Here is a 17,649-nt window from a genome sequence, read left to right as displayed (position 1 = left end):
CCTCAAAGGGATTCTGGTATATAATACAGGACTTGAAATGTGTACTCGAACGTACGTGAAGTTAATGTCTCACAAAACCGTGGTATAAAAACAGATTTACGTGTTAAAATGTTCGTTTGTTCTTGTATATGAAAGTGATTTCTTGAAAATCGTGTTTCTAGTATGTAAATGTTAGCAATATCCTCGTAAAACTATACCTATTATAGTTTTCCAAAAGTGTGCCTCGTTTGTTTTAGAATATCTAGAAAAGGAATCACTTGTTATGAAAGCATAGATTTTTGTAGAGCCTAAGATAGACACATATACATTAAATCTAGGAAAATGTTTAGTTTATACATGCATTACAACAATTTATAGTTTTAAAGATAGAATGCTATTGTAATATATTTTGTATACGGGAGTTCCCTATAAAGTTTATAAATCACATATGATTCTACTTAATAAAAGTGTATAATAATCTTTATATATAACACCCGATAGTAGTCGTGTGTTTTACTTGTATTCCCCCCCCCCCCCCCCCCCCCCCTTAGAAAGCATATAAAAGCATTTAGAATATTTAAAAAGGGTTAATTAAGGGGTATGAACTCACTTGAAAGTTTGAAGATAGCGAGATGGAAAACCGGGCAGAGTTTCGTCTCGGGAAACGGATTTTTCTCGGGAATCTCGGGAGTAAAATCGACCTTCGGGACTTGAGAAAAATGACCAGGGCTTCGGGGTAGTGCGGGCACGGAAATCGAGGCAATATCGTGAGAGAAATGGGGTGAATTTCCCGGAACCCTCGCATCTCTATTTATAGGGGGTCTGAGAAGCCTCGGTACGCGGGGCGTACTCATGCGTCACCCGTGACCGAGTCCTCGACTGCCTCGCTTCAGATGGGACGGATCGGGTAGGCTCGCATAGGGGCGACGTGGACGGACCGAGACCAAGGCCTAAGCGTACGCGGGGCGTACGGGGTTACGCGGTGCGTAACTCGGATGAGGACGCTGACTCCTCCTTCGGATATTACCGGATTTTTGATTTAAATTTATATATAATTTATTTAATAAACTTAAAAAAATCATATCTTCTTCATACGAACTCCGTTTTCGATGGTCTTTATATCCACGCGTAGGTGAGACTACGCTCTACAACTTTCGTTTAGACTCCGTCGGCAAATTCCGAAATTATTTTTATTATTTATTTATTAAAATGACGTGATTAAGGAATTTCTTTAAAAATTCATAACTTCTTTATCTGACGTCGGTTTTTGCCAGACTTTTTACCGCTGAAATACCATTGTCGAGGCCTTCGATTCTCGTTTTGGTCATTCCGGCCAAAAGTCGTTCGATCTTCGATTCGAGTTTTTAGCTGTCTGTTGCTAAGCTGAACTTGGAAAAATCTTAACTTCAGTATACGAAGCCGGATTTGGGCATTCTTTTTACGTACGATCTCGTTTTAATGATATTAAACATAGTAGGTAGTTAAATAGAAACTTTTTGGACATTTTATTATCAAAGTTAATTTCTTTAACTCAAAAGTGGTTAGAATACTTGACCTATTAGGCCATTACAAAGAGTTGAAATATCGGGTTGTCACATTGTAACACTTAGTTTCAAGTATTTCCTAGTCCATAAGGATGTTTCCTTGCATGTTAGTTGTCCAAAACACTAATTACATGCCTAAATTATATGTCATTTAGGACTCGTTTGTGTCTCGGGAATTCATTCGTGGAACTTCTCATCCTTATGCGAACCTTCATTTGAAACGCTTATTGCAGGTGAGTTCATACCCTTATATTTTTCCGAGTTTTTAATGTTTTCAGGGGGGAATACAAGTAAAAGCACAAGTAATCTTGTGTTTAAAAATATAATTTGGTTTATTATATTTTCCTATCATTAGCATCCATTGAACATAGAACTTACTAAACATGATGAACATAGTTACTACTAGATTTGCGGACAACTTTATAAACATGTTAAGATATAAACGTTGGAAATACAGTTTTCAAAACAAAGGAAACAAACTTATGAATTATAAAATAAAAATTACTATTTTATAAGGATTCTTGTTAATAACAAAAAGGGTTTTCTTAGTATTATTCTTGGATTCGTTGAGAGAACTACAGTGTGAGACGCCTTGTAACCTGAGTCTCCTGGAGGGAGAGCGTGAGTTTGTGTATAGATCTATACGTGACTAACAATCCCGCACCCTGACTATTAGTTACAGTCAACCGGGGGTGACAAACATCTGTTCAGTTTCGACGTCTGAAGTACGTCGTTTTGGTATTCGTCCATCCATATGGTTATAAGAATCCACAGGTGAAACAACGACTCATTCACGTAAAAATATACCTAACAAACATCCAACATGGTTAGTAACTATGTGATGAATTAGTATGTACATTAGGGTAATATGAAATTAACATCCGACTTGCAGTGGGATGTGTGATCTCCGCCTCATTTCCTGTTCCTTGTTTGGTTATGGACTTAGGGCATAATCACCTAATCGACTGTTTATTCCATCTAGATTTCTATAACTCGTATGTACTAAGTGATCACAACAGGGTATTAACAACACTTTCAGGATACATGACACTATGTTTTCAACTAGTTTTATTTATGTAATAAGACTACTATACACCACTGGTGGTAGCCAGGTTTTTAAACAGAACAATGCTTAAACAACATAAGTATGGTAGATACTTGTACTCTACGATTTGGAACAGATAATTCAACGACATACACTTAGAGAAAATATAGGATTTTCCAGGGTAAACATCAGTACTTTACAAACAGTTGGTTTATTATTCAACTAACGAACATTTATTAAGTGCAAAACCCAAAGAAATGTATTCTATAAAACTACAAAGATCTTTATATGGGTTAAAGTAATCTGGACGCATGTACAATCGTTTAAGCGGTTATTTGACAAGTAAAGGTTATAAAAATAACACTATTTGTTCATGTGTATTTATTAAGAAAACAACATCTGGGTAAGTGATCATAACAGTCTATGTTGATGATCTAAGCATCATTGGAACGAATAAAGAAATCCTTGAAGTGATTGAACTTTTAAAGAAAGAATTTGAAATGAAAGATCTTGGAAAAACCAAATATTGTCTTGGTTTACAGAATGAGCATATGCCTAATGGAATACTTGTGCATCAATCAAATTACATAGAAAAAGTCTTGAAACGTTTCAATATGGACAATGCCAATCCTTTAAGCACTCCAATGGTTGTTAGATCATTAAATATTGACAAGGATCAATTTTTTCCATGCAAAGAAAATGAAGAAGTCCTTGGTTCAAAAGTATCATATCTAAATACAATTAGAGCTCTTATGTATCTTACCTGTTGTACTAGACCTGTCATTTTTTTCACTATAAACTTGCTAGCAAGATTTAGTTCAGCCCCAACAAAAGACATTGGAATGGAATCAAACATATTTTTCGATACCTTCGAAGAACTAGTGATTTAGGGTTATTTTATCCTAACAATTCAAAATAAGGCTTGATTGGTTATGCAGATGCATGTTATTTGTCCGATCCTCATAAAGCTAGATCTCAAACTAGATACGTATTCATGAATGGAGGTACTTTAATTTCCTGGCATTCTCAAAAGTAAACACTTGTTGCCACATCCTCAAATTTTTGCTGAAGTAATTGCACTAAATGAAGCTAGTAGAGAATGTACATGGTTAAGATTGATGACACAACTAGTTTTAACTTCATGTGGACTTGAAAATGATATATGTCCAACTTTAATTTATGAAGATAACTCAACATGTGTCACTCAGATGAAAGAAGGATATATTAAGAGCGACAGGACAAAACATATACCTCCAAAGTTTTTTTGAGTACACTCAAGAGCTTATAAAGAATCATCAAATTGAAATCAAATATTTTCAATCCAGCAACAGTGCACCATACCTTTTTATGAAGGCACTTCCTACTACAACCTTCAGGAAACATGTACATGACATCGGAATGCGACATGTGCATAGAATATAATATAACAAATGTCTAAATAAATGGGAGTCAACTATTCACTGAACTATGTTTCCCTTCGTTAAAGTTTTTTCCCATTAGGTTTTTGCTTTAGCAAGGTTTTTAATGAAACAGTACTTCAAAATTGATCTCAAATATGAAATGATGTCATCTGAGGGGGAGTGTTGTAAATAATTGGTGGATGACACAATAATTGGTGTATGGTAATTTTGTCAACATTTCTTACTATTCACCATTAAATGTAGATAATAACATTTGTAGTGTATATACTCGTCTATTGTAAAGAATTGGATGCACGATGAGATACATTTTCACAAGATAAAATATTTCATATTAATCTTCTTTCTTCTCTATCAGATTTTTTTTATCAAAGCTAGTAGTTTGGTTTGATTTAAAGTTATATTAATTACCCTTAATTCATTATATATATATATATATATATATATATATATATATATATATATATATATATATATATATATATATATATATATATAGGGTTAGGTTCATTTGAGACCACCTATATTTTGTGAGACCGTGAGACGCATTTTTTTATTTTTATTTTATTTTTTTTAGTTAGTTCAAGTTCCAAAAATAATATTTAAAAAAAGAATTTTTGGATTTTTCCATTTATTTTGCATTTTAAAATTATTTTTTACAATATGTACAGTGTAATATTCTATTACAATATTTCACGTATTTTAAAAAAAAAACAGGATTTTTTTTTTATTTTTTTTAGTTAATTCAAGTTCCGAAAATAATATTTAAAAAAAGAATTTTTAGATTTTTCCATTTATTTTGCATTTTAAAATTACTTTTTAGAATATATACAGTGTAATATTCTATTACAATATTTCACGTATTTTTCAAAAAAAATGAGATTTTTTTATTTATTTTATTTTTTTAGTTAATTCAAGTTCCGAAAATAATATTTAAAAAACGAATTTTTAGATTTTTCCATTTATTTTGCATTTTAAAATTATTTTTTAGAATAGGTCAGTGTAATATTCTATTAGAATATTTAACGTATTTTAAAAAAAAACGGGATTTTTTTTATTTTTTTTTAGTTAATTCAAGTTCTGAAAATAATATTTAAAAAAAGAATTTTTGTATTTTTCCATTTATTTAGCATTTTAAAATTATTTTTAGATTTTGTTTCACGGTTTCACAAAATTAGAATGATCTCAAATAAACCTGAACCTATATATATATATATATATATATATATATATATATATATATATATATATATATATATATATATATATATATATATATATATATATATATATATATATATATATATATATATATATATATATATATATATATATATAGGGAAAGGTTATTTGGAAAACAAAAAAACCCTAAAAATGCATAAAAAAAATACCTAGAGATCACAAAATTTTTTTTTGACATTTTTTAAGAAAAAATCGCTGAAAAAAATTTGAAAAAAAAAACTTTTTTTTTTACAAAAAAAAGTTTACTTTTTTTTTTCAGCGAATTTTTATAAAAAGCTGCGATTTTTTATAAAAAAATTCAACAAAAAGTTTTGTGATCTCTAAGTATTTTTTTTATGCATTTTTATGATTTTTAGGGTTTTTTGTTTTTCATAGAACCTAAACCTATATATATATATATATATATATATATATATATATATATATATATATATATATATATATATTGTGTGTATGTATGACTGATTCTGGACCAATTATTTTAGTTATTTTAAGAAAGTAATTAATGCATATTACATGCTGAAGATATAATGAATATTAATTACATCTTCAACATTTAATATGAATTAATTACTTTACTAAAATAACTAAAATGATTGGTCGATAATCATTCATACATGCACACAAAATATATATATATATATATATATATATATATATATATATATATATATATATATATATATATATATATATATATATATATATATATATATATATAAAAGTAATACCATTATTCATTTTTCAAGGAGCCTATAGCATCATTAAAAGTGGTAAGCATCTCTAAAAGTAAAGAAATAAGGAGCCATTAGGCTATTGTCACCATTTGATTTAGGAATAACTTGCTGGAGAATATAGTGGAGCTTTTCCATATAAAATGCTAGCAACCTCACTTTTCATCTTATATTTATTTTGACTTTTTGGTAATTAATATAGGTTTTCGTTTTTCAAGGTCTACTTTCACTTTGCTGCCCTCATAATATTTATTTCAACCCTAAAGCAATGTTTTTCCTCACACTTAGGCCCTTGTTTTTTGCATTATATATCATTTCGTTGCATGAAGTTGTTTTATACGAGATGTAATTCTATACATTGCTATTGTTTCAATTAACTCAACTCTTCATTGTAGCATACATATTGGCATCTTCATATGAATATGTATATACCAAAGTTGATATAACTAGATTATTCTAATTTAGAAGCATTCAATGTTCGAAGAAAGATAATAGACTATATAAACAAATAGTCAATTGGATGACTTATCAAGCATGTACTTCTTACTAGAATAGATATCGTGAAATAGATTTGGAAAAATATTATCAAGATAAATTGTTAATTTTTTCTTAAAAGTTAAATTATTACATATGCTTGGTTGCTTGACAATTGACAAAGGGATACAGCCAACTTAAATAAGAATATACAAGGACTTCTACTATCATAACCGAATGTTGAGGGGGTCCAATTATACTTATCAACTAAGACATGGTTAATGGGTGGCAGGGTGGGTGGATGTTGTAGTTTGGGGATGTGGGGAACGTAAAAAGAGGACTAGAAAAATATGTGGTGCACTTCCCAATTCCGGAGTACAATAAATCTGATTATCTAAATTAATAAGTTGTTTAATAACTTAATTTTTTTATTTATTAGAGTCGAATATTTTTGCCACAAAATATATTTGAAAATTGGTTTCTCAAACAAAAATTTGAAATTCTCAAACTTTATGATGAGTTTTGTACTTGTTCGTTAGTTTGGAAATTGTTACGCGAAGTTTGAGTTTGTTTTCAAAATTGATCATGATTTTGGAATTTATTCTTTTTGTTATATGTTGGTTGAAATGATAAAATAGATATTAAAAAGGAGAGAAAAAAACTCATATTTTTCTTTACAAAACGAAGATTTGAAACAAAAAATAAAAAGAATAATTATTAAAAATGATAGATAAGACGATGATGATTAGATGGAGAGAAATTAAGAAAAAATGTTCAAACTGAATTTTTTTTAAGTATGGTTATGTTTGTCAAAACTAAATCTGAAAATTGAGAACTGATAATTAAACGCTAGGAGTATAATCTAATAGTTCATAGATGGAAACCAAAAGCAAGGTTTTTTTTTCTTATAGATTTTCAAAAAATAATTGGAAACTTAAAAATTAAAACTTGTGAAAGTGTAAACAACTATTTTAACTTGTTTTAAGATTTAGAAAGTTCCATTAAACTAAAAGTTTTAAATCTATATATAGGAATGGAACTTTCTCAAATTTGGAATTTTTTTCTTATAAATTAAAAATTAAACTTGTTGGCCTATAATATACAAAAAGTTCAAAATTTCGAAATAAAATTTTATTTTTCAATTTTTTCAAAATTAATAATTTTCTACCGTATATTTATAGAAATATAAATAATTCAAATACTCATAGATCTTTAAGAGGAAAAGAGTGTTACTTTTGGTATGGTGGGGGACTGGTGATTATTTTCGGGTATTTATTTAATTGGGTTTTAAAATGTGAGGAAAAAAATTGAGTGGAAAACTGTACTGTCCCAGCTGGCACTTTGACATCATCTCTGAAAGAATAAAACAAAAAAGCAAAAGATATTTTCCATGCTACTATCTACAATCTCACTCTCTATAATCTCACTCACTATTAAAAAAAATTGATAATTACTTCAAATATAATTGGTTAATACATAAAAAAAACATACAAAAATTATAAAACTTAATGAAAAAGTAATAAAACTAAATTAAAATCTCCTACAATTTACCCCATCAATGTATTGATATCTTAAAAATCTCTTTCACTCGTTTGGGAAGTTCAAATTATCAAGTGGCGTTTGTACTCCACGCATCGTATGAACTAGAGCAGGAGCGCGTGGGAGCATCTATCATCAAAGGGAGTGGTGAATGTAAAACCGAGCAAAAGAAGGCTGTCCTTTTTAACCACTGCGTAAATGACAGCTGGACCATACCATATCCAGCTGTAGTACACCACGTGTCAGCTACTCATTCGCTTACATTTGCAGCCATCTTTTCCGACAGTGACTATTCGTACCCTGTGCCCACTTTTACTCCAAACATCCATCTACAGCCAGCTTAAACGGCTAGTTTTTTAATTTAAATTTTCCAATTGTGGACCCTACTCGTCCTACATGTCCTTCTAAATCCAACGTGGCTCTGACATGTCCATTACCATACACAACATACTTCTCTCACCACCCTGCTATAAAACCACCCCACACCTCTTTCCTTCTTCACTCATCAGTTCTCTGCAAATCAACAGAACCTTCTTATCTCTTTCATGGCGTTTTCTTCCTCTTCGTCTTTAATCGCTCTTGCATTGCTTCTTTCACTGTCTGTTTCCTCTGTGACTTCAACTTCGAAGTTTGATGAGCTGTTTCAGCCTTACTGGGCTGCTGATCATTTCTCGTTTGATGGAGATGCGGTGAACATGAAGCTTGATAACTTTTCCGGTAACTATACGATTCGAACCTAATTTACTAATTACTTTTCCCTTTTTTACGATTAATCTGTATAAAACAAGTCACTTATGAAATTTGATTTCCAGGAGCTGGATTTTCATCCAAGTCGAAGTACATGTTTGGCAAAGTAAATGTTCAGATCAAGCTTGTTGAAGGTGATTCCGCCGGAACAGTCACTGCATTCTACGTAAGTTAATCTAAAAAACGTGCATCACAAATCATTTGAATCTATAATTCGTTGTTTGATTTATCTCCATGGTTTATTATCTGATCAGATGTCATCAGATGGCCCGAAACACCACGAGTTTGATTTCGAGTTCCTGGGGAACACCACCGGAGAACCTTACATTGTTCAGACGAATGTATACGTCAATGGCGTCGGCAACCGTGAACAGAGGTTGAATCTCTGGTTCGATCCAACCAAAGACTTCCATACTTACTCAATCCTCTGGAACCAGCGCCAAGTTGTGTAAGTTCCTTCCTTCGCAAAAACACACACACACACATTGTGTGTACAACTCACTGAAGCACACTAGAATGATTCTAAGCAATCGAGTGTTTGTACATTTCACTTTCTCTCTCAATATGCCATGATGGGTCTGAAAAGGAAAGCAGGGAAAAGTAAATACCATACTTATTGAACATCGAGTATCTCGCCTTTCCTTTTACGTGTACAAATTATACTGCAGTTAGTACAAGTATTTACCATGGGTGTAAATTTTTGTTGCAGGTTTTTGGTTGATGAAACACCGATTAGAGTGCACAGTAATTTGGAGCACAAGGGTATCCCGTTCCCTAAAGACCAAGCGATGGGTGTGTACAGCTCAATTTGGAATGCTGACGACTGGGCGACACAAGGTGGTCGGGTCAAAACCGACTGGACCCATGCTCCGTTTGTCGCATCCTACCGGTCATTTGAGATCAATGGTTGTGAATGTCCGGTGTCCACGGCGGATTCCGATAACGCAAAGCGGTGTGCTACCAGCGGCGGTTGGTGGGATCAACCAATATTGTCGGAGTTGAATGTGCATCAAAGCCACCAGCTTATTTGGGTGAGGGCGAACCATATGATTTATGACTACTGCAGTGACGCCGGCAGGTTTCCGTCGGTGCCGGTGGAATGCGAGCACCACCGTCACTAGTGGGGAAGTGGGATGGGGATGAAATGTTTGTAAAAATGAATGAAAACATGAACTTCATGTTGCATATTTTGTTAATGTAAGGTTATTATTGACTTTTTAGGCAATGTTAATTTATTTATTTTCTACTAAGGAAAGTCACTTTCACAAAAGCTACGATAATTGATGGTGTTCTGAAAACATGTGTTAATTGGGTTTTGGATTTTTGTTAATTAATTCGGTCACGGGCGCTTTTATCATTTGTGGGGCACGTCAAGAATAAATTATTGGTCGACATGTACATTGGAAAATGATCACAAGTAACACGTATAAAAAAATAAAGATCAATACTGTTTTTTGTTTGTTCTTCAAAGATCATTAACATCCATCTCATTTGGTGTCATTTGGAAGTTCCAAGGCTAACGCTTTGCAAATCCGTCTTGCGTCATCTTGCACTTCTCAAAGACCTGGGAGAGAGAGATTATTTTGGAACGGACATTTGGAAAAAAAAATGATGGATTGTAAAACGTCTGCCAAGGAAGTGTTGGAGATTTAAGACCTTTAGCAACAACATTTTGGGGTTGTTTGATTGTTGCTGATGAATGAAAGAAATTGACCATTTTACCCTTTTGTTAAAGCATATTATATTGTAAAAAACAAATGATCTATAACTAAACCTCATAAAACCATACTAATTAATTAGACCCAAATCAAACATCACTATACAACAAAAAATAAACTTGGTTATTACATTCAATACATTCTAACAAATGAAATTTGAGCCAATTTAGAAGAACAAAGGATAAACAACTTAACCAATAAAACATTTATATATAATTTTCTACAAGAATTACAAAGAAAATTGCAAACCAATGGAATCGATTAGCCATTCAACCCCACCCATTCCAGAAACATTCATGTATTGTTCTGCAACTCACAAGTTTGCTGCTTGCAAACACACACCCAACCACCTTTTTAACTTCAATCATCACAAATTCCAGATGTATTGTAACATTACAAGCAAAAGCAAAGACTGGACATGCACAATATAAACATCATCCCACAAACCCATCAAGACAAAAAAACAAGAACAAGAAGAAAACATAAAAAAACTACCCAAAATAGTTCATACCGTCACAAGATCTTCGTCAAAATCATCATTGAACATCAACAGTTACAAATACTCAAGAAGACCCACAAGTTAATTTCAGAGATGATGGCATGGAGGCACGATTTCAGGGGTTGTTTGAGGGGTAAGCATGTCCTTTTTTGAGAGTCGATTTCAGCTTGGGAGTGTCGACGGTGAGTGCCGATCATATGAGGAAGGCGAGGGGGAATTGCTTGGCGAAGAAACGATGATTACTGATGATATGAGCGGAGGAGCGAGAGTTTGATTGTCTGGGGAAAAAAAGAAAGAGAAGGGCATGTTAGGGAGAAAAGATTAATGGTCTCGGTCAGCATCTTTTTTTTTTCATGACAGAGTCAGCTATCTATGGACCGAATCAGAGAATTTTTTATATAAATCAAACAAGCCAACTGGATTGGGTCAGACATTTTTTTCTGACCAGACCCAATCAGACTATAATCAAACAGGCCCTTTGTATGATATATAATCAAAAGACTAACGACATAAAAACATTCAAATATGGAGAGAACATGGGGTATGTATTGGAAGTCTTAAGTTTCAAAATCTTGCCATATTGGAGAAATGGTTTAAGACCTTTAGCAACAACACTTTGTATGATGACATAAAAACACTCAAATTTTAAAAAAAATGTTTTGTCATATCCTAAGCCTATTTACAAAAACTGCACATTTGGACAAAAATTGTTATAATTGCTTGGTTATAAGATTAAAGTGTGTTTGGTTTGCTCACTCTTTTCCTTCCATCGCTGGTAAACCAAGGAAGAAAGGGAGGGCTGCCACCTCCGTTCCAGCAACTTTTAGCAGCCCCTCCACCTTCTTCTTTCTTCATTAATTGCCATCCAAACACCCCTCGATCTTTTGTTGCCACTTTTCTTCATTTCGACAACGACCAACCACAAATAACAAGACACGAAGTGTTCGTTGGAGACACCTACTTCCACCTTGCTCCACAATCATCTCCAGCCCATTACCGCCACCACCAGTTGCCGACTTTAGCCCTTCCTCCCTTTGGTTTGTCGAGCACCAAAAAACCCCCCACATGTTGTTGATTCCGTTCTCCTTTTTTTCTAGTCAGATCGAGCACCAATGGTGCTCTCCATTGGTCGACTGTTGCTGTTGCGTCCTTTTCGGTTCGATTGTTGCCGGAGATGAGGACGAGGAGGCCAAGGGGAGCCCACTGGAAATCGACTCTTTTCCCTCTTCGCGATCTACTTGACCGCCAAAGATCTGCTTGACTGCCTTCCGTTCGTCTTTTCCGATCCACCCCGTCACTACTTCCTTTTCCCCTTGATTAGTAGTTGCCGACGACGAGAAAAGGACCACAAAGGGTCGTGGGAAGTTGCAGGCAATGCCTAGCTTCGTTTTGACATCCCCTAATGCCAAACATCCCTTAACATGTGTCGATAACCAAACACCCCCTAATTCCATAGAAGGATAAAATCGGAAAAGAGGGCAATTATGACAATTTTTGCCCAAATGTGTGGTTTTTTTTGGACATAAAAATGGACCTAGGATACAACCGAACATTTCTTGAAAATTTGAGGGTTTTATGGCATTAGCCCTATAATCAAATCTCTATACGGTCCCGATGGGCGTTTTTCACACCCACCCACGGTTAAATGAAAACGAAACTCTTCGAGTGCTATTCGTGACCTAAATCACATTCTTGCTCAAGACAAACTTCTGTTTTATATATTTTTTTCATCATTCAATCTCCCCTTCTGGTTATGATGGTTGCTTTTGGACTCTTAATAATTTGAAGCTATTCATGGTTGCATCATTACCAGAATATATTGACATCTCTACCTTCCCCAGGTAAGCTTAACATCTTAGCATGGAGAGTTTATCACCATATTTCCTACTAAGCTTAGTTATTAAACCTATAATATGGCCAAATAAATATGTGAATTTTATAGATATTAGGTGTATATGATATCTGTGTAAAGTCTTACGTTGTAACGTAATTAATAGGGATAAAATATAAATTAAAAATAAAAGATTATTTTGAATAAATAATCTAAACAAAAGTCGTAATCGAAAAAGCAAAACCGTGCATATAAAAAAACGCCCAAATTTGACTTCGTACGAAGAAGTTATGATTTTTTTGAAGTTTTAGACGCAATACAATACAACAACGCATGACACAGAAACCCAAAATGAAATTGGTTGATTGTTAGGAAAAACAATCTAAACAAAAGTTGTGGATCTCGTCCATATCTATTCATCGATATAAAGATAGTCGAGAACGAATATCGTATGAGAAAGTTATGATTTTTTATATGGACTTTAAGAGTCTCAGCCAGTAAAAATAAATCAAAATCAGCCGAAGGAGTCTAAATGAAAGTTGTAGATCTAGTCAATAGCTATAAGTTAATAGAATTGTCAACAGCGCGCAGAGAACATAGTACGCAATGTGCACACAGTTTTCAGTTGTATATAGACGCGATTTTTCAGCATTTTCTTCAAACCTGTAACATTCCAAATAAGGTATTACTCTTTAGACCCTTGAAATGGAAAAGATGGCATAAAAGGTCCCTTAGTACGCGGGGTGTACTCCAGGAGTATGCTTAGCGTACTAAGGATGCATGAACGTGGAGGGTGGCCGCATACACAAGGCGTACACGACAGAGGGCCAAAACCCTAATTCTCGGACCTATTTAAACACCCTTAAGCCCCTTTGACCAAACGCTAATCAGCCTCCATAGCCTCATTTTGCCCTTTTACACCAGAGATCCCTTGTGAGAGTGTTTTTGAGCTTAAGGAGTGTATTTATGGCCATTTTAGAGTTCATTCAAGAAGAAGGAATTGCTAAGCAAGCTTGGAGTGGCATTTGGCTTCAAGAATCTACATCTAGTTCACCTTGAAGAGCCTCTGGAGGTATAATGTCTTGATCTTGCTATCTTATTCATTAGATCTAGTTAGGGTTTCTATATTGTCTCTTTTGTGTTCTTGGATCATCTCTAGAGAGTTGGAGCAACTCCAGAGCTTATGAAGAGTAGATCTAAGGTCCTCTAACTCATTTATGCCATAAAAATGATGTCTTGATGGGTGTTTTGACCTCATGCATGGATTAAGACTCTTGGAAAGGTCTTAATGGGTTGTTGGGAACATATGGAACATGAAAAGGCATAAAGTTGCCTACTTTATGCCTTAGGACGTCTTAATGGACTCAGATCTAAAGATTGGACGTTAGAACATCGAGTATTACACACTTAATGGAAGTTATGCTTAATCTGTTTGTACGCTGAGCGTAGATTAGCGTACGGAGCGCATACAACTTAGGGACCCAGTACGCTGAGTGAATAGGAGTGGTACGCACTCAGATGGGCTTGGACTTGTTTTGGGCCTTAATCAGTCATTGGGCCTGGTCATGTTTTGAGTTAGTGGGCCAATTTATCTGTTTTGGGCCATGGTTGCTATTGATGTGTGTGAACTCAACTAGTTTTAAACCTACTTTTAATTATAAAATAAACACACAAAGGCAGTGGACCTATCAACTGTGGTAAAGCTAAATAATTAGGGTATCGAACACAGGGAACGGTAAATTAAAACTTAAACTAATTTTATCTAAAATTAAATAATAAAAAAGGGTTTTCTCTAGTTTTACAAGACTAGAAACTTACTAACTATTACTTAAACTAAAGACTAGAAAAGCAAAGATTCAACTAAATTCAATGAAGAAGGGAACTTCTGTTTAGTTCAACTCAATTGATCCTATGGTTGATATTATGGTAATAGTGCAATGGATTATTTCTTCTATTGGCTACCGATTCAAGTGATTAGATTAACATTCGCTGCACTAATCCTTAGAGAACAAACTAACTCAAACAGTGGCCAACTGTCTAATTTAATTTAATTCACTAGGTTATTTATTCGGGTTAATTTAGACTTGTAATAGCTAACTAATTTGGTCCTTTAGTTAACCTCTTGTTGATGGTCATCACACAAGCTCACACATGAATTTACCTATTTTTCTATTAACTCTAGTTTCACAGTCGCTAATCCTAGTCATATAACAAAGTGGTCACATAAATTATATGAGGTAGCAATTAAGAGATGTTCATGTAGCTTAATTATCTTCCTAATAACAGAGAAATAGTTTTCATTCACACATAAGGTTCTTTAACAAGCTAGAATCAACAAAATCACCAATATTAAATTAATCCTACCAATAATCAACCATAGTCTCAATTTTGTCTCCCCAAACAGAAGTTTAAAAGTTTTAGCTCATGATTGAGGTAATTAACAACACAAAAACAAAATCTAGAAGTCTAAACATGATGAAGAAAAATAGATTAAAGTAAGAATGATGTAATTTTGCCTCAAATCTCCTTCGGAATTGGTATTGTGGTTGTATCTTCGTTCTCCAGACCTCTCCTGACTCTGATTCGCAGCTTGCTTCTCCCCAAGGGTTCCAGAATGCCTTGTGTCAATCTGGACAGCTGTTTTTATAGATTCGAACTGACTTGCCGAGTCCATCCCTTAATTCCCTTACACGGTAAGTTACGGAGTCTTTATCCTCTCGAATCTTCGATGAGACTCGCCGAGTAGTCGACCCTACTCGCCGAGTACCTTGTATTTTTAGCCTTTTTCTTCTTTGTTCAACTCCCGAGCTCTCAACCGCTTCTCCTGCTTCCTTTTGCTTCCGAGCTTTGCTTTTGGACTGAAAACACAATTCAAACACTTTTAAGTATCTTTTGTCCATGATATGCAATAAATTAGCTAATAAATGATAAAAATCTATACTTAATATAAGGCTAATTATGCCACTATCAAAATACCCCACACTTGACATTTGCTTGCCCCCAAGCAAAACTGAATTTTAGCACATTAGAATCACATAGGACAACTCCAGTCCAACCCAACCATTATGCCAAGACCGCAACGCATGCATTTGTGTCTAAAAATTTCCTAATAACCCCCCATACTCCAAATACTCACAATCCTCATAAACATTCGCACAGTTATCCCGAACAATGCTCATTTTATGCATTCCTCCGAATCCATCCGCAGAAAACCTCCTATCCTCAAGGTATTTTTGGTTGAGCAATCCAAGCATACATAATCTAGAATTACAATTATTGATTCTACTATGGAGCTCTTTGGAATTCTTCACTTCTTTGACATTTAATCTCTAATTTCCTTGAATTCACCACCTTGTTGTTTGATTTTTTGGTATCTTTAGCTTTTTGAATCTTTGGAATTTTTATCTTTTGATCTTCACTTTAACTTTGATGCTCCAAAAATTCTTACATCTTTTCTTGTAATTCTTTCTCTTTTTTTTTTTAACATGTAACTCACTTTTTTTTCGCTCAAATCCCTACATGCTTAAGCAGGGACGCTCAACTTCAACCTTTATTGGCTAAAATAATAATTTTCCTGGATACATTTCTGGTACACGATGCTAAACATATTGCATCCTTCGGGCTTAGCGAGGTCGTGTTTTTGTCCCATGATTTCACTGGAATAAGGAAGCTACAAATGCACTAGAACGTATATAGGCTCAACTAAAAATTTGGGTCTTCATGCAATCATCAACATAACTCTAACATGGAATCCTAATTTCGTTTTACCAAAATTTTCTCAATTAAATCCTAAGTAACATTTTTGGTATGCAAAAATTTAAAAATTAACTTAAATTAGGACATTAGGATGCTACATTTACTAAGGTGACATCAACCCCTACCCCACACTTAGTTTATGCAATGTCCTCATTGCATGTTATGCATGAAAAATAATAACAAGAAATGTAGAGGGAATTAGAACATACTCCCCTGGGGTAGCTGTCGCTAGGCTGATCATCTTCTATTAAGCTCGTATTTCAACCAACTTTAGACATAGGAACAACTCATCCATGTCTTGGGCATCAAATCGCATGTGGGTAGCTCCAAATGTGCAGGAAAAATACTGTAGAATCTTCAGGAATTTATCGCAAAGAATAAGTGGTCAAGTGGTGGAGCTATCAGCATCAAATCAGCAACCCTTGTGGTAGATAAATGAAGGACTCGTCGAGTCATATAAACGACTCGTCGAGTAATAGCGGGAAAATTTTGAAATCGTGAAAATGTATTGCGACTTGTCGAGAAGGTTAACTACACTCGGCGAGTCATCTCTGGGCGAAAAATAAAGAAATTATGTCTTGAATCCAGGTCGTAATGGACTTCAAAAACCTCCAATTGCTTCTGTAAACATTTACTCCTAAACCCTTTAGGACCGGACTCGACACCTAGACTCAATATGTCGACCTTTCTTGATTCATTTCCACGTTTTTCTCACATACTCTAGACTCCTTATGCAAGCATTTCCTAAACCAAATTCTGAAATAAACCAAGGCAAATAGATCATCAAGCATATAAGAGTTTAAGTCCTAATTAAGAATTCAAAACACACCAAACAAAATAAAAAAAACAAATAAAAATTGTTCCATAAGACATAAAAAAACTAATCATCTTCTTCCTCATCATGGCCATGCACAACCCCGCTCCCACCAGCTCCACTCCGCCTTGCGTTAATGATCTCGTCCCAAGAAGGAATGTAGGGGAAGTTACCCCCATCAATGTGTGGAATATAGAAATGGTCAAAAAGTCGCACGTGGGATTCGTTGCTAAAATTAATACCCCTCGCCATTTGATCTTGGAGCCTCCTCATCTCGACATTGTACCAATCCATCGGTACTTCGTCATT

General features: G+C 34.1%; 1 protein-coding gene across 1 annotated transcript; it reads left to right on the top strand.

Annotated features, from left to right (window-relative positions):
• Positions 1–8,467: 8,467 nt before the first annotated feature.
• On the top strand, positions 8,468–9,992 carry LOC111890097 (xyloglucan endotransglucosylase protein 6). The gene is made up of 4 exons (XM_023886251.3): positions 8,468–8,692; positions 8,788–8,888; positions 8,977–9,170; positions 9,432–9,992. The coding sequence occupies exons 1-4, from the start codon at positions 8,521–8,523 to the stop codon at positions 9,841–9,843; spliced, it is 879 nt and encodes a 292-aa protein (XP_023742019.1). The 5' UTR covers positions 8,468–8,520; the 3' UTR covers positions 9,844–9,992.
• Positions 9,993–17,649: the final 7,657 nt, after the last annotated feature.

The sequence above is a fragment of the Lactuca sativa genome, chromosome 3 (genome assembly GCF_002870075.4).
Source record: "Lactuca sativa cultivar Salinas chromosome 3, Lsat_Salinas_v11, whole genome shotgun sequence".
NCBI classification, from domain to species: domain Eukaryota; kingdom Viridiplantae; phylum Streptophyta; class Magnoliopsida; order Asterales; family Asteraceae; genus Lactuca; species Lactuca sativa.
Note: the sequence above shows the minus strand (reverse complement) of the source record. Positions and strands in the feature narration are given on the sequence as shown.